Consider the following 19,012-nt stretch of genomic DNA (forward strand, 5'->3'; position numbering starts at 1 on the left):
CCCGGTACCGGTACCAAAATATTGGTATCGGGACAACACTAATAGCTAGCATTAGTTAATATCTAGCATTAGCTTATTGTGAATATTAATAGCTAGCATTAGTTTATAGATAAAATTAGTTAATAGCTCACATTAGCTAATAGCTAGCATTAGTTTATAGCTATAATTTGTTCATAGCGAGCATTAGCTTATAGCTAACATTAACTAATAGCTCACATTAGCCAATAACTAGCATTAGTTTATAACTAGCATTATTTAATAGCTAGCATTAGCTCACAGCTAACATTACCTTATAGCTTGCATTAGATTATAGTTAACTCACATTAGCTAATAGCTAGTATTAGGTAATAACATTAATTAATAGCTAGCATTAGCTTTTATTTTGCACTAGATAATAGTTAATAGCTCACATTAGCTAAAAGCTAACATTAGCTTATATTTTGCATTAGATTATAGTTAATAACTCACATTAGCTAATAGCTAGTATTAGTTGATAACTAACATTATTTAATAGCTAGCATTATCTTATAGCTAACATTAGTTTATAGCTAAAATTAGTTTATAGCGAGCATTAGCTTACAGCTAACATTTACTAATAGCTCACATTAGCCAATAACTAGCACTGGTTTATAACTAGCATTATTTAATAGCTAGCATTAGCTCACAGCTAACATTACCGTATAGCTTGCATTAGATTATAGTTAATAACTCACATTAGTTAATAGCTAGTATTAGGTGACAACATTAATAGCTAGCATTAGCTTATATTTTACATTAGATTATAGTTAATAGCTCACATTAGCTAACAGCTAACATTATCTTATATTTTGCATTATAGTTAATAACTCACATTAGCTAATAGCTAGTTTTAGTTGATAACTAACATTATTTAATAGCTAGCATTATCTTATAGCTAACATTAGTTTATAGCTAAATTTAGTTTATAGCTAGCATTAGCTTACAGCTAACATTAACTAATAGCTCACATTAGCCAATAACTAGCAGCTTATAACTAGCATTAGCTCACAGCTAACATTACCTTATAGCTTGCATTAGATTACATTTAATAACTCACATTAGCTAATAGCTAGTATTAGTTGATAACTAACATTATTTAATAGCTAGCATTAGCTTATAGCTAACATTAGTTTATAGCTAAAATTATTATAGCGAGAATTAGCTTATAGCTAACATTAATTAATAGCTCACATTAGCCAATAACTAGCAGCTTATAACGAGCATTAGCTCACAGCTAACATTACCTTATAGCTTGCATTAGATTACAGTTAATAACTCATATTAGCTAATAGCTAGTATTAGTTTATAACTACCATTATTTAATAGCTAGCATTAGTTTATAGCTAACATTGGCTTATATTTTGCATTAGATTAGAGTTAATAGCTCACATTAGCTAAAAGCTAACATTATCTTATATTTTGCATTAGATTACAGTTAATAGCTCACATTAGCTAAAAGCTAACATTACTTTATAGCTTGCATTAGATTATAGTTAATAACTCACATTAGCTAATAGCTAGTATTAGTTGATAACTAACATTGTTTAATAGCTAGCATTAGCTTATAGCTAACATTAGCTTATAGTTAATAGCTCACATTAGCTAAAAGCTAGCATCGTCCGCACAGTACTGAAGCAGAATGAGTACACAATGACAGCCGAGGACGTTGAAATAATATCTAAACATTTATCCAGGAAACTATGGAGAAGCCGCTGCAAGGACACACTGTAGAAGTCCACTGTAGCTGAAAGGTTGAAGAAGGAGAAGTGGGTCACCATGCTGGAGTGGACGGTGGCCTGCTCGATGTATCTGGCGATGCCCGTCACGAAGGCGTTGCGGTCCTCAAAGTTGGTGTTGAAGTTGGGCTGCGGGGAGAATGGCGGACAAGACGGCGTGACACACGGGACATGACGTATCTACCACGTCCACCACCCACCTGGTACATGACGGAGGAGGGCAGGGGCTCGATGCACGGCTGCTGGTCCGGCAGCGGCAGCTCCTCCAGCAGGTCCACGTTGGACAGAGCATCCTCTAAGGTGACGGGGGACGTCATGCTGCTGCAGATTGAATAGTGTCACATACCAAGTTATATGACTCTGCGGTAAATGGCTGCAAAATGAGTAAAAAAAAGTTAGCATGCTAACCCTTAGCACTTAAGTTATATGACTCTGGGGTAAACGGTTGCCAAAGTTAGCATGTGTCACATACCAAGTTATATGACTCTGCGATAAATGGCTGCAAAATGAGTAAAAAAAAAGTTAGCATGCTAACCCTTAGCACTTAAGTTATATGACTCTGGGGTAAACGGTTGCAAAAGTTAGCATGTGTCACATACCAAGTTATATGACTCTGCGATAAATGGCTGCAAAATGAGTAAAAAAAAAGTTAGCATACTAACCCTTAGCACTTAAGTTATATGACTCTGGGGTAAACGGTTGCAAAAGTTAGCATGTGTCACATACCAAGTTATATGACTCTGCGGTAAATGGTTGCAAAATGAGTAAAAAAAAGTTAGCATGCTAACCCTTAACACATGTCACCTAAGTTATATGACTCTGGGGTAAACGGTTGCCAAAGTTAGCATGTGTCACATACCAAGTTATATGAGTCTGCGATAAATGGCTGCAAAATAAATTTAAAAAAAGGTAACATGCTAACCCTTAGCACTTAAGTTATATGACTCTGGGGTAAACGGTTGCAAAAGTTAGCATGTGTCACATACCAAGTTATATGACTCTGCGGTAAATGGTTGCAAAATGAGTAAAAAAAAGTTAGCATGCTAACCCTTAACACATGTCACCTAAGTTATATGACTCTGGGGTAAACGGTTGCAAAAGTTAGCATGTGTCACATACCAAGTTATATGACTCTGCGGTAAATGGTTGCAAAATGAGTAAAAAAAAGTTAGCATGCTAACCCTTAACACATGTCACCTAAGTTATATGACTCTGGGGTAAACGGTTGCCAAAGTTAGCATATGTCACATACCAAGTTATATGAGTCTGCGATAAATGGCTGCAAAATGAGTAAAAAAAAAAGTTAGCATGCTAACCCTTAGCACTTAAGTTATATGACTCTGGGGTAAACGGTTGCAAAAGTTAGCATGTGTCACATACCAAGTTATATGACTCTGCGGTAAATGGTTGCAAAATGAGTAAAAAAAAGTTAGCATGCTAACCCTTAACACATGTCACCTAAGTTGTATGACTCTGGGGTAAACGGTTGCAAAAGTTAGCATGTGTCACATACCAAGTTATATGACTCTGCGGTAAATGGCTGCAAAATGAGTAAAAAAAAGTTAGCATGCTAACCCTTAACACATGTCACCTAAGTTATATGACTCTGGGGTAAACGGTTGCAAAAGTTAGCATGTGTCACATACCAAGGTATATGACTCTGCGGTAAATGGCTGCAAAATGAGTAAAAAAAAGTTAGCATGCTAATCCTTAGCACTTAAGTTATATGACTCTGGGGTAAACGGTTGAAAAAGTTAGCATGCTAACAGTTAGCATGTGTCACATACCAAGTTATATGACTCTGGAGTAAACGTTTGCAAACTTAGCAACCTAACTAATTCTATCATACTGTATGTCCATCCATCCATCCATTTTCTACCGCTATGACTCTGGGGTAAACGGTTGCAAAATGAAGTAAAAAAAAATGTGCCTTAATAATAGCTATAGCTAATAGTTTTTTGGATTTTTCCAAAGGGACCGTAGTCAGACCAATGTGGTCTGTAAATGATGCAAGGCAAGACTGCTAATACCACACCACCTTAGCTCACCCTTTAGAGCACAGCTGTAACTTCCTGCCACTAAACCTGCAGAAAATAGTTCTCAGGTGTCTCTATGTTCCCATTTTCACACTTTGCACTATTTTTTTTTACACTTTAAGAAGCATTTCTTACATATTCCTTATTTCTAAGATCTTATTGTGAAGTCTTCAATGTCATTTGACTATTTTGTTGTCCACGCTTGTGTTGACATTTCCTGTCTGCCTTAATTACAATCACAGGAAGTTACATTTCAAAATAAAAATGTTGACATTTATGTTGTTCTGCTGCTCCTCAATAAAAAATATCAATAATTATCGATACAAAACATTGATATCATGATACGGACTTCAACACTCCAATCAGACAAGGTTACATGTACTGTGCCATAGGTGGGTTAGCTAGGGTGAGCAAATCAAGCGCTCCTTCTCTCCTCACAGCCTGCTGGTGAACAAACATGACTTCTTCACTTATCTGCTGCAAAACTTATTTTTACGCTTGCATCTAAAGAAAAACACCAAGGTCCGGTTTAGTTTCACTTCTTTTAACACGTGAATGACAGTTAAGAAGATTACCATACAGGTAATAGAGGATTTTAAATGGCAGCAGTTTGACCCTGGAACAGACTATTTATATTTACATGCATTTCTTTGAGGACAAATACATCTAAAACCAACTATAACAACACTTCAGATGTTTTTGCCAATCCAACAACACAACGCCAAGATTTCAAAATAAAATCGGGTCATTAGTCAATATCTGACATTAGCTTATTGCTAGCATTAGTTATTAGCATTTGTTAATAGCTAGCATTAGTTTATAGCTAGAATTAGCTCAAAACTAGAATTAGTTAATAGCTCAAATTAGCTAGCATTAGTTTATAGCTAACATTAGCTTATTGCGAACATTAATAGCTAGATTTAGTTTATAGCAAAATGTAGTTTATAGCCAGAATTAGCTTTTAGCTAACATTAACTAATAGCTCACATCAGCCAATAGATAGCATTTGTTGATAACGAGCATTAGTTTATTGCTAGAATTAGCTTATAAAGTAGATGGATGGATGGATAGAATTAGTTAATAGCTCAAATTAGCTAATAGCTAGCATTAGTAGATAGCTAGCATTAGTTAATATCTAGCATTATCTTATTGCGAACATTAATAGCTAACATTAGCTAATAGCTAGCATTAGTTTGTAGCTAAAATTAGTTTATAACTAGCATTAACTAATAGCTCACATTAGCCAATAGCTAGCATTTGTTGATAACTAGCATTATTTAATAGCTAGCATTAGCTTATAGCTAACATTACCTTATATTTTGCATTAGATTATAGTTATTAACTCACATTAGCTAATCGCTAGCATTAGTTCATAACTAGCATTAGTTTATAGATAACATTAGCTTATATCTTGCATTAGATTATAGTTGATAACTCTTTACCTAATAGCTAGCATTAGTTGATAACTAGCATTATTTAATAGCTAGCATTAGCTTATAGCTAACATTAGCTTATATCGTGCATTGGATTATAGTTGAGAACTCACATTAGTTTACAGCTAGCATTAGTTGATAACTAACATTATCTAATAGCAAGCATTAGCTTATAGCTAACATTATCTTATATTTTGCATTAGATTATAGTTAATAACTCATTACCTAATAGCTAGCATTAGTTGATAACTAGCATTATTTAATAGCTAGCATTAGCTTATAGCTAACATTATATTATATTTTGCATTAGATTATAGTTGATAACTCACATTAGCTTATACCTAGCATTAGTTGATAACCAGCATTATTTAATAGCTATATCTAAACATTTATCCATGAAACTATTGAAAAGTCCACTCTCCAAAGTAAATACTGTGTATTACTTCCTAAAACTAAAAATGTTGACATTTATATTTTTCTCCTGGTCCTCATAAAAAATATCAATGATTATCGATACAAAACACTGATATCGTGATACAGTTTTCAGCCGTATCGCCCATTACTCCAAATGAGGCAAGGTTACTTGAGTACTGTGCCAAACAATTCTAAAACCAACCAAAACCACACTTCAGATGTTTTTCCTAATCCAACAACACTCAGCGCAAAGATTTCAAAATAAAATGAGGGAAGATTTAAAGCCTTTTAAAGACATCCATCCATCCATTTTCTACCGCTTGTCCCTTTTGGGGTGGCGGGGGGTGCTGGAGCCTATCTCAGCTGCATCCGGGCGGAAGAGAAAAAAGGTTATTGCAGTCAAGTGTTGGTTCCATGAAGAAAAAGAGGAAATAACCTGCTTCTTCTTCTTCACACAGCACCGTCTCAAAGTGTCTCCTGGGATAAAAAGAGACGAGCGCTCACTCTGCTAAGAGGCTTACTTGCTCGGTGAGGTGGGCAGTGCCAAGCACAAAGGCACGAAGGCAATAAACCTCACGGTGTCTTTGTGACATCACAACAGCACTGCCACAACTCACGTCTGCACACGTCACACAAACTACACCGTCTGGAAAAGTCCGCTGGGATAGACTCCAGCCTGGCCATGAACCGGATGACCCAGTACAGAATACTCAAAGTTCTATTTAAAAAAAAAAAACATTAAAAAGCGGAATAAAAGGTGAAAAGTAACAAGAAAAAGTTGTAATGTTGACTCTAATAACACAAAGATTTTCTTCTTTTGAACTGCCATTGCTCAAAAATAATAATGAATCAAAATCCATGTTATGAATGATTGACATAATTCAGTCTCCAATTACTTGACATCAAATATTTCACTTTGACATATTTTTGGAAGAAAATATTGCATATTTTGTGTGTTAGCCATATAAAAAAACGATTTTTTTTCTTTGTCAAAAAGGGCATAAAACAAACAAAAAACTAATAAAATAAAAACTGATAATCAATGGATGGATTCGAAGTTGACCTAGAGATTTAAATGTCGAAAGTAAAAAATATATACACTACCGTTCAAAAGTTTGGGGTCACCCAAACAATTTAGTGGAATAGCCTTCATTTCTAAGAACAAGAATAGACTGTCGAGTTTCAGATGAAAGTTCTCTTTTTCTGGCCATTTTGAGCGTTTAATTGACCCCACAAATGTGATGCTCCAGAAACTCAATCTGCTCAAAGGAAGGTCAGTTTTGTAGCTTCTGTAACGAGCTAACGTGTTTTCAGATGTGTGAACATGATTGCACAAGGGTTTTCTAATCATCAATTAGCCTTCTGAGCCAATGAGCAAACACATTGTACCATTAGAACACTGGAGTGATAGTTGATGGAAATGGGCCTCTATACACCTATGTAGATATTGCACCAAAAACCAGACATTTGCAGCTAGAATAGTCATTTACCACATTAGCAATGTATAGAGTGTATTTTTTTAAAAGTTAAGACTAGTTTAAAGTTATCTTCATTGAAAATAAGGACATTTCAATGTGACCCCAAACTTTTGAACGGTAGTGTATATATATGACTTACATATTAAATATTTGTATGAGTGGGGCCCTTTTGGATCCCCAATATTTTAGTGGGATACAAATTAAAATTAAAACTATTTAAGACCTATTCAAGACTCCAATTACTTCACATCAAATGTTACACTTTGAAATATTTCAGGGGTAAATATTGCATATTTTGTGTTTTTACCACAAAAAGCAACGTTTTCTTTGTCAAAAAGGGCATAAAACCAAAAAACTTAATAAAATAAAAATGTATAATCAAAGGATAGATTCGAAGTTCATCTAGAGATTTAAGTGTTAAAATTAAAAAAATATTTAAAATGTATTACTTACATTTAATACTTTTATGAATGGGACCCTTTTGGGTCCCCAATATTTTAGTGGGGTTAAAATATTTCCAAAAACTGTCAAAAAAAAAAAAATGGATCAAAATCAAAGGTATGAATTATTGAAATATTTAAGGTTCTATTTACTTCATATCAAATATTACACTTTGAAATAATTTTGGGGAAAATATTGCATATTTTGTGTTTTTGCCATATAAAAAGTTTTATTTGTCAAAAAGGGCAAAAAACAAAAAAAACAACTAATATAATAAAAACTTATAATCAATGGATAATTCTGAAGTTGATCTACATATTTAAGTGTTGAAATTAAATAAATAATATAAAATGTATTACTTACATTTAATACTTTTATGAATGGGACCTTTTTGGGTCCCCAATATTTTAGTGGGGTTAAAATATTTTCAAAAACTGTCAAAAAAAAAAAAAGAATCAAAATCAATGGTATGAATTATTGACATATTTAAGGTTCTAATTACTTCACATCAAATATTACACTTTGAAATGTTTTTGGGGAAAATATTGCATATTTTGTGTTTTTGCCATATAAGAAGTTTTATTTGTCAAAAAGGGCATAAAACAAAAAAAACCTAATATAATAAAAACTTATAATCAATGGATAATTCTGAAGTTGATCTACATATTTAAGTGTTGAAATTAAATAAATAATATAAAATGTATTACTTACATTTAATACTTTTATGAATGGGACCCTTTTGGGTCCCCAATATTTTAGTGGGGTTAAAATATTTTCAAAAACTGTCAAAAAAAAAAATAATGAATCAAAATCAATGGTATGAATTATTGAAATATTTAAGGTTCTAATTACTTCACATCAAATATTACACTTTGAAATATTTTTGGGGAAAATATTGCATATTTTGTGTTTTTGCCATATAAAAAGTTTTATTTGTCAAAAAGGGCATAAAACAAAAAAAAACCTAATATAATAAAAACTTATAATCAATGGATAATTCTGAAGTTGATCTAGATCAGGGGTCACCAACCTTTTTGAAACCAAGGGCTACTTCTTGGGTACTGATTAATGCGAAGGGCTACCAGTTTGATACACACTTAAATAAATTGCCAGAAGTAGCCAATTTGCTCAATTTACCTTTAACTCTGTTATTATTAATAATTAATGATATTTATCTTTGTGGAAACACTGATCATCTTAATGATTTCTCACAATAAATATATATAGAAACAGATAAATATCAATATGCAACACTTTATTTTTATATTTTCTCTAAGTGCACATTTTTCAAATTGAACATTTTCAAATGATCACTTCTAAGACAGTCTTGTGAAATCACAATATCCCATTTTAACTAACTAGCCACTAACATTTTTTAACAAATCATGAATTACTTTGCACCATGTTTGTACAAATAATAACTCATGTAAAATACAAAAGTAAACTCTCAAATTTTTACATTTTTAAATCATGTCACACTTTGAACTGGACACCAAATCTGTTATCTGTTTCTTTGTCAGTTAGTGGGAAGCCTGGCATTGCATGCTGTTAACTAGTGTGTTGTACTCTGGTGTGTAACTTGACACTGCAACTCTGAGTGAGTCTTGCAGATGTGCATCAGTGAGGCGTGTTCTGTGTTTGTTCTTGATGAAGTTCATGTCAGAAAAGGCTGATTCACAAAGATAAGATTTTTCCTCATTGTTTGCGGAATCTTCTTAATCTTTTGGACATATTTTGACAGCAATCTGGCTTTAAGCTTAATTATGATAAATGTAAAATGTTAAGGATCGGAAATCTAAAGGGAACGTCCTTTCGAATGGAATGCAAAGTGCCTGTTTTGTGGACAGATGGACCAGTTAACATACTTGGTGTTGTTGTCCCAGAAAATCTGGAAGATCTAGGCTCAGTAAATTATGATAATCGACTAAGAAAGCTGGACAAAATTATGCAATTATGGAAAGGGAAATCCCTAACCTTGTATGGTAAAATGTCTATTGCCAACTCGTTAAATATTCCTCAATTTATTTAATTGTTTTTGTCATTACCAGCTCCATCACAAAACTTTTTTAAGATTTATGAGCGGAGGGTCTTCGATTTTGTCTGGAACGGCAAACCAGAAAAGATTAAAAGAAAGGTTTTGTACAAAGAGTATGAATATGGGGGCCTAAAACTTCTCAACCTTGAAGCTATGTGTCTGTCTTTAAAAGCATCAATTGTTCCAAAGATGTATTTAAACATTGAGTGGTACACAAATGTGGTTTCTGTTATTTTAGGAGAGTTCATTGACAATCATGATTTAGTCAATTTAATTATAGTACTCGGTAAAATGTTTATTTTTAAGGCCAAAAACAGATATTCACTTAGTATTACTTTCTTTAAAACATTTATTCAGTATTTTCTAACTTTAGAAAGTTACATGGTTGAAAACGATAATGATGCCAAAAAATATTTAAAAAAAGATGAGAAGTCCTCAAAGGCTTATTTTGAAAGTATAATTATGTTTATAGATTATATGATATCTGTTGTTGTGTTCCCTAATTTGAGTGACCTGGACATAATCTGGACTGTACATAAATGCTTATTTTGAAAATGTAATTTTGTTTATAAATTATATGCAATCTGTTGTGTTCCCTAATTTTTTTCTGTGTACATGAATGAAGGTGTGTGTTGCTGAGTCCGACTTGGACATTATCTGGACTGGGCCTGGTTTAAAAAACCCTTTAAACAAATCTAATTTCATTGACAACCTGGTCTGTTGAAGATAAGGCCCTTTTTTAAAAAATAAAATAAGATAAATAAATAAAAAACATTTTCTTGGATAAAAAAGAAAGTAAAACAATATAAAAATAATTACATAAAAAATAGTAATTAATGAAAATGTTAGTGGACCAGCAGCCTATACAATCATGTGTGCTTCAGGGACTGTGTCCCTTGCAGATGTGTTGTCTATGTTGTGGGAACCAGGATATTGGTAGCAGAAAGAAATAACCCCTTTTGTGTGAGTGGGTGTGGATGAGTGTGCATGGGGGAGGTTGTTTGGGTTGATGCACTGATTGAAAGTGTATCTTGTGTTTTTCTATGTAGATTTAATTTATTTATTTATTTTTTTTATTTTTTTATTTTTTTTAATTTAGAACAGGCCCGCGGGCGACTCATCTGGTCCTTACGGGCGACCTGGTGCCCGCGGGCACCGCGTTGGTGACCCCTGATCTAGATATTTAAGTGTTGAAATTAAATAAATAATATAAAATGTATTAGTTACATTTTATATGTTTATGAGTGGGGCCCTTTTGGATCTCCAATATTATAGTGGGATTCAAATAAAATAAACTGTCAAAAAATAATAATGAATTAAAAACAATGTCATGAATTATTGACTTATTTAAGGCTCCAATTACTTCACATCTAATATTGCACTTTGGAATATTTTTTGGGGAAAAGATTGCCTATTTTGTGTGTTTACCACAAAAAACTAAGTTTTCTTTGTCAAAAAGGGCATAAAACTAACTTAAAAACATACAAAAATAAAAGCTTATAATCGATCTTAAGTTGATCTAGAAATTTAAGTGTTGAAAGTAAAAAAATACAAAAATGTATGACTTATAATACTTTTATTAAAGGGGGGCCTTTTTGTGTTTTGCCATAAAAAACAGGGTTTAGATAAAAAGAGCATAAAACACAAAATATCACATATGGACAGATAGACCTGAAGTTGATGTAGAGATTTATGTGTTGAAAGTTAAAAAAAAATTATGAAATATATCTAACACTTTTATGAGTGGCACCCTTTTGGATCCCTGAGAATTTTAGTTAGATTTTTTTCTTTAAAAACTGTCATTACTACAAAAATAATAAATCAAAATCAATGTTATGAATTATTGATCTATTTAAGGTAAGGCTGAAACGACGCGTCGACATAGTCGACGTCATCGGTTACGTAAATACGTCGATGCCGTTTTTGTGCGTCGACGCGTCGCATATTTACGTCACACTCCCGTCATGGCGGAGCGCAAAGCAGACGGTGCGAGCGAGGGGGAAAAAGCACGCCAAAAGTGGTCAAAAGTGTGGGAGTATTTCAATACACGGCCTAATAATGTTGTTGTATGCACACTGTGTCGAGCGTAAACGGTCTATCATAGCAGCACTACGGCTATGAACGAACGTTTGAAAAGAAAACCATCAACCATCAACTAGTCAATCGTCCGCGTGAGCATACGTTGTCATCATTACCCAAAAACATGAATGTGTCATTTGTATCTGCTAGGGGTGTAACGGTACGTGTTTTGTATTGAACCGTTTCGGTACGGGGCTTTCGGTTCGGTACGGGGGTGTACCGAACGAGTTTTAAAGCTAAAGTCTTAACAAGCTGCTCTGCTCCTTCTGCCTCTGTCTCAGCACGCAGCATTGTCCCACCCACACAACCATCTGATTGGTACACACAAAGCATTATCAGCCAATCAGCAGTGCGTATTCAGAGCGTTAAGGGCCAATCAGCAGTGCGTATTCAGAGCGCATGTAGTCAGCGGTTCAGCGTGGAGCAGATAGGTGTTTAGCAGGTGAGCATCAGGCAGCGGACTCTCCCCAAATGATAATAAACACCTCCCAGTCAACTACTAGTAACATCACTATGAGCCCGTTGACCTTCTAGAAACTTAAACTGCAGCTCAGCTCACTCGCAGTCCTGGCTTGAGGTGAAGGCTAATTACCTCTCAGTTCCAGCCACATCGACCCCTTCTGAGCGCCTATTTTCAGCTGCTGGGAATATTGTAAACAAGAAAAGAACCAGAGCATGTAGACATGCTAACCTTTCTTCATTACAACTGTTAGACACTCACTGGAATGAGTAGAATTGGTTATTGTGTACTGTGTTGAACTGGATGTTTATTTTGCACATTTTAAAAGCAATACTTAATGCTTACAGTGCTCCAGAATATTTAGATTGGCACTTTTTTGTATTGGATGTTTATCTTTATTTTTGCACATTTTAGCAAATAAGCAATACTTTCAATTTTGTTTAAATGTTTACACTGTTGTTACAGAATATTTCGTTTTGCACTTTTTTGTATTGGATGTTTATCTTTATTTTTGCAAATTTCAAAGCAAAATAAGCAATACTTTTACTTTTGAAATGCTTATACTATTGCAGAATATTAAGATTTGCACTGGATGTTTACTTTTATACTTGCACATTAAAAAGCAAATAAGCTACTTTTAATTTCGTTAAATGTTAAAAGTTTGAAATGTTTACATTGTTACAGAACATTTTGTCATGTTGTTGTCAATGTTGACTGAGTGGCCATACTTCTTTTTTTTTTGTAAATAAAAGCCATGCCTTTTGAAAAAACTGGCCTACATTTATTTTTTTCATCTTCATTTTAAATAAAATAAAAAATATTCGGTAAAAGGGGAAAAAAATCTATAGATTAATCGGAAAAAAAATCTATAGATTAATCGAAAAAAAATCTATAGATTAACCGATTAATCGAAAAAATTATCTATAGATTAATCGATAGAAAAATAATCGTTAGCTGCAGCCTTAATTTAAGGCTACAATTACTTCACATCAAATATTCCACTTTAAAAAAAATGGGGGGAAATACTACTTATTTTGTGTATTTGACATAAAAGAAAACATGGTTTTGACAAACAGAAAATTAAAGAAAAAAATTATATATCGACAGATAGACCGAAAGTTGATCTCGAGATTTAAGTGTTAAATGAAAAAAATGTAATATATGACTTATTTCGAACATGTTTATGACAGACCCTTCTGGGTCCCCGGGACCTAACCTGAAGGGAACCCTAAAGGCTAAAAGAAACTGATATATATTGTATTAGTTTTGAAAATAAAAAATATCAAAATGGCACCCGTATGTTTACATTTTTCAGTGGAAAACATTTGGACCCTTCTAATACGGAAGATGACAAGATCAATTGTGCAAGTCGTGACACAAAACGTGCTCTTTTAGCGCAGACGGACGTTACAAAACTTCCTGAGCTGCTTAAAGGAAAGGACTCCAAAGCAGCGTTTGAAAAAAAAAAAAAACAGTCTGTGTTTTATTCCCATGGCCACGTCTTCTCACAGCACGAACACAACAACGAAAGGGAACTGAAAGTGGCTGATAAAGGGAAATGAAGTCGATAACTTTGGCGCCTCGTTAAATCACCACGTGGACGCCTAAAACTCGCATTAAAATAATCCAAAAATTGTAATTAATAACACACTTTGATAAACGTATGGACCGACTAGATGCTAACATAAAAACAAGATACATTAAAGTCTAAAAATGGTCATACCCCAATCTACACTTGCAAAATAACTGTATAATAATGTTAATAATATTGTAAACACCTGAGATTGATTATTCACACAGAACATAAAGAATGTGCTGTTTTTACATAAAGTCATCGATATAAACTCCACATTGTCAAGTTGAAACAGACGAGTGTGTGCTCAACAGGAAGTGACCTCACAGGAACCAGGAAGTGAAAACCAACCAATCACACATATATATATATATATGTGTAAATATATATATATATATATATATATGTGTATATATACATATATATAAATATACACATACATATATATATATACACATACACATATACATATATATATATATATATATATATATATATATATATATATATATATATATATATATATAATGTGTATATATATATATGTGTGTATGTATATATATGTATGTGTAAATATATATATATATATATATATATATATATATGTATGTGTAAATATATGTATATATATATATATATATATATATATATATACACACATATATATATATATATATGTATGTGTAAATATATATATATATATGTATATATGTATATATGTATGTGTAAATATATATATATATATATATATATATATATGTATGTGTAAATATATGTATATATATATATATATATATATATATATATATATACACACATATATATATATATATATACACACATATATATATATACATACATATATATATACATATATACATATATATATACACATATACATATATATATATACACATATATATATATATATATACATATATATATATACATATATACATATATATATATATATACATATATATATATACATATATTTACACATACATATATATATATATATATATTTACACATACATATATATACACATATATATACACATATATATATATATATATATATATATATATATATATATATATATATATATACACATTATATATATATATATATATATATATATATATATATATATATATACACATTATATATATATATATATATATACACATTATATATATATATATACACATTATATATATATATATATATATATATATATATATATATATATATATATATATATATATATACACACACATTAGGGCTGCAACAACTAATCGATTAAATCGATTAAAATCGATTATAAAAATAGTTGGCGATTAATTTAGTCATCGATTCGTTGGATCTATGCTATGCGCATGCGCAGAGGCAATTATTATTAATTTTTAATTTTTAAAAAAATGTTAATAAACCTTTATTTATAAACTGAAACATGTACAAACAGCTGAGAAACAATAATCAAAATAAGTATGGTGCCAGTATGCTGGTTTTTTTTAATAAAATACTGGAAAGGATAGAAATGTAGTTTGTCTCTTTTATCCGATTATTAATTGATTAATCGGAGTAATAATCGACAGATTAATCGATTATCAAATTAATCGTTAGTTGCAGCCCTAATACACATTAAGGGTGTAACGGTATGTGTATTTGTATTGAACCGTTTCGGTACAGGGGATTTGGTTCAGTTCGGAGGTGTACCGAACGAGTTTCCACACGGACATATTAAGTAGCGCACCACACGTTGTGTAAACAATGCACACTGAGGCACAACACACGGCATGCTAGCAGCGACCGGGCTACTACAACATGCAAAAAGCCAGAGCTGGAAGACCCTCTTGCCTCGTTAAGATCTCCCGTTTGGGAACACTTCGGCTTCTCGGTGCGATACAACAATGGATAACATCACTTCAACGAAGAGAAAGACAAGCGTCGTGCAAACACCGCATTCAAGCAGCCTCTCCTCGGCGAGTCAGGCAGGGCCAAAGCAATAACAAATGCCGTTGGTGTTTTTATAGCAGCAGATTTAAGACCATATTGCATTAAAAACTCGATTTGGACCCACTTCTATGGTGGAAGAACAATGAGCCCATATATGCCAAGTTAGCCAGGCACTACCTCGCCATACCTGCTACCTCCGTGCCCAGTGAAAGGGTATTTTCCACAGCTGGAGACATTGTAACTGCAAGCAGGTCTGCTCTTTCTGTAGACAATGTGGATAAACTGATTTTTCTGGCAAAAAACATGAAAATGGAGTGAAAGTCACCAGGGTTAAAGGCTGGGGGGGAAAAAGAAAAGTTAATCTGAGGCTGAGTTGACTTGAAACTGTTTAATGTTGCACTTTTTGTATGTAGAAGAAAAGTTTTGTCATTTTATTTAATCTGAGCAACAACTTGAAGCAGTTTAATGTTGCACTTTATATGCGGAAATGTTGCACTTTATATGTAGAAAGGTTTTGTTAAGAAACCAATTCTGAGCCTTATCTTAGCTTCAAGTGGGAATATGTCGAACAGACAACCGTAATTTGTCAAGTGTGGGGCAAAAGCTTTGCAATAAAAAGTAGCATTACTGCTAATATGTAGCATCATTTGAAAAGTCAACTGCTAGAAAATGAAGAGTGTTTGAAACTCCGCATGTCAACATCTCCATTGTGTATTATTCAAACTCACCTAATTCAGCTGGCTAGTTGTTATCCAGAGTACTAAAACCCTTTTCAACATGAATCTGACAACTAAGTAGGCTAAATAACTTTAAACTTTAATACATGCTCGGATAAGGCCAGTATCGGTATCGGATTGGAAGTGCAAAAACAACATCGGTATCGGATCGGAAGTGCAAAAACCTGGATCGGGACATCCCTACTCCAAACGCACGTCAAAAGTGGTAAAGGAATGGCTAAATCAGGCTAGAATGAAAGTTTTAGAATGGCCTTCTCAAAGTCCTGACTTAAACGTGTGGACAATGCTGAAGAAACAAGTCCATGTCAGCAAACCAACAAATTTAGCTGAACTGCACCAATTTTGTCAAGAGGAGTAGAGATGTCCGATAATATCGGACTGCTGATAGTATCGGCCGATAAATGCTTTAAAATGTAATATCGGAAATTATCTGTATCGGTTTCAAAAAGTAAAATGTATGACTTTTTAAAACGCCGCTGTACGGAGTGGTACACGGATGTAGGGAGAAGTACAGAGCGCCAATAAACCTTAAAGGCACTGCCTTTGCGTGCCGGCCCAGTCACATGATATCTACGGCTTTCCACACACACACAAGTGAAGGAAAAGCATACTTGGTCAACAGCCATACAGGTCACACTGAGGGTGGACGCATAAACAACTTCAACACTGTTACAAATATGCGCCACACTGTGAACCCACACCAAACAAGAATGACAAACACATTTCGGGAGAACATCCGCACCGTAACACAACAGAACAAATACCCAGAACCCCTTGCAGCACTAATTCTTCTGGGACACTACAATATACAACCCCCCCCCCCACTACCTCCTACCCCCCCCCCCCCCCCCCACCTCAACCTCCTCATGCTCTCTCAGGGAGAGCATGTCGCAAATTCCAAGCTGCTGTTTTGAGGCATGTTAAAAAAAATAATGCACTTTGTGACTTCAATAATAAATATGGCAGTGCCATGTTGGCATTTTTTTCCAAAGCTTGAATTGATTTATTTTTGGAAAACCTTGTTACATTGTTTAAAGGCCTACTGAAACCTACTACTACCGACCACGCAGTCTGATAGTTTATATATCAATGATGAAATCTTAACATTGCAACACATGCCAATACGGCCGGGTTAACTTATAAAGTGACTTTTAAAACTTCCCGGGAAATATCCGGCTGAAACGTCGCGGTATGATGACGTATGCGCGTGACGAAGTCAGAGTAACGGAAGTTATGGTACCCGTAGAATCCTATACAAAAAGCTCTGTTTTCATTTCATAATTCCACAGTATTTTGGACATCTTTTGCAATTTGTTTAATGAACAATGAAGGCTGCAAAGAAGACAGTTGTAGGTGGGATCGGTGTATTAGCAGCGGACTACAGCAACACAACCAGGAGGACTTTGTTGGAGCGCTAGCCGCCGACCTCACCTTGACTTCCTACGTCTCTGGGCCGCCAAATGCATGGGGTGAAGTCCTTCGTCCTTCTGCCGATCGCTGGAACGCAGGTGAGCACGGGTGTTGATGAGCAGATGAGGGCTGGCTGGCGTAGGTGGAGAGCTAATGTTTTTAGCATAGCTCTGTGAGGTCCCGTTGCTAAGTTGCTAAGTTAGCTTCAATGGCGTCGTTAGCACAGCATTGTTAACCTTCGCCAGCCTGGAAAGCATTAACCGTGTATTTACATGTCCACGGTTTAATAGTATTGTTGATTTTCTATCTATCCTTCCTTCTATCCTTTATTTTTTTGTTTCTATATGCAGTTAAAGCACGATGCTATCACGTTAGCTCGTAGCTAAAGCATTTTGCCGATGTATTGTCGTGGAGATAAAAGGCACTGAATGTCCATTTTGCGTTCTCGACTCTCATTTTCAAGAGGATATAGTATCCCAGGTGGTTTAAAATACAAATCCGTGATCCACAATAAAAAAAGGAGAGTGTGGAATCCAATGAGCCAGCTTGTACCTAAGTTACGGTCAGAGAGAAAAAAGATACGTCCATCACTGCCTCTCAAGTCCTTCACTGTAACGTTCCTCATCTACGAATCTTTCATCCTCGCTCAAATTAATGGGGTAATCATCACTTTCTCGGTCCGAATCTCTCTCGCTCCATTGTAAACAATGGGGAATTGTGAGGAATACTAGCTCCTGTGACGTCACGCTACTTCCGGTACAGGCAAGGCTTTTTTTTATCAGCGAGCAAAAGTTGCGAACTTTATCGTCGATTTTCTCTACTAAATCCTTTCAGCAAAAATATGGCAATATCGCGAAATGATCAAGTATGACACATAGAATGGATCTGCTATTCCCGTTTAAATAAAAAAAAATCATTTCAGTAGGCCTTTAATGCATCCAGCGGGGCATCACAACAAAATTAGGCATAATAATGTGTTAATTCCACGACTGTGCGGAATCGGTAATTAAGAGTTGGACAATATCGGAATATCGGCAAAAAAAGTCATTATCGGACATCTCTAAAGAGGAGTGGTCAAAAATTCAAGCAAAAGCTTGTGGATGGCTACCAAAAGTGCCTTATTGCAGTGAAACTTGCCAAGGGACATGTAAGCAAATATTAACATTGCTGTATGTATACTTTTGACCCAGCACATTTGCTCA

At 34.1% G+C, this 19,012-nt stretch overlaps 1 protein-coding gene across 3 annotated transcripts in view; it reads right to left on the reverse strand.

Moving 5' to 3' along the window:
* cyfip1 (cytoplasmic FMR1 interacting protein 1) overlaps positions 1 to 19,012 on the reverse strand; it is an 85,946-nt gene that overhangs the window by 65,850 nt on the left and 1,084 nt on the right. For 2 of the 3 annotated variants that reach the window (XM_062038840.1, XM_062038838.1), the window contains exons 2-3: positions 1,955 to 2,075; positions 1,794 to 1,883 (exon numbers count right to left, since the gene is read on the reverse strand). In XM_062038840.1, coding sequence (XP_061894824.1) covers positions 1,794 to 1,883; positions 1,955 to 2,071 — 207 coding nt within the window. In that variant the 5' untranslated portion in view covers positions 2,072 to 2,075. Of the gene's footprint in view, positions 1 to 1,793; positions 1,884 to 1,954; positions 2,128 to 19,012 lie in introns of all 3 variants that reach the window. The other variant, XM_062038839.1, reaches the window with a different exon arrangement.

This window comes from Entelurus aequoreus, linkage group LG27, assembly GCF_033978785.1.
Source record: "Entelurus aequoreus isolate RoL-2023_Sb linkage group LG27, RoL_Eaeq_v1.1, whole genome shotgun sequence".
Classification (NCBI taxonomy): Eukaryota; Metazoa; Chordata; class Actinopteri; order Syngnathiformes; family Syngnathidae; genus Entelurus; species Entelurus aequoreus.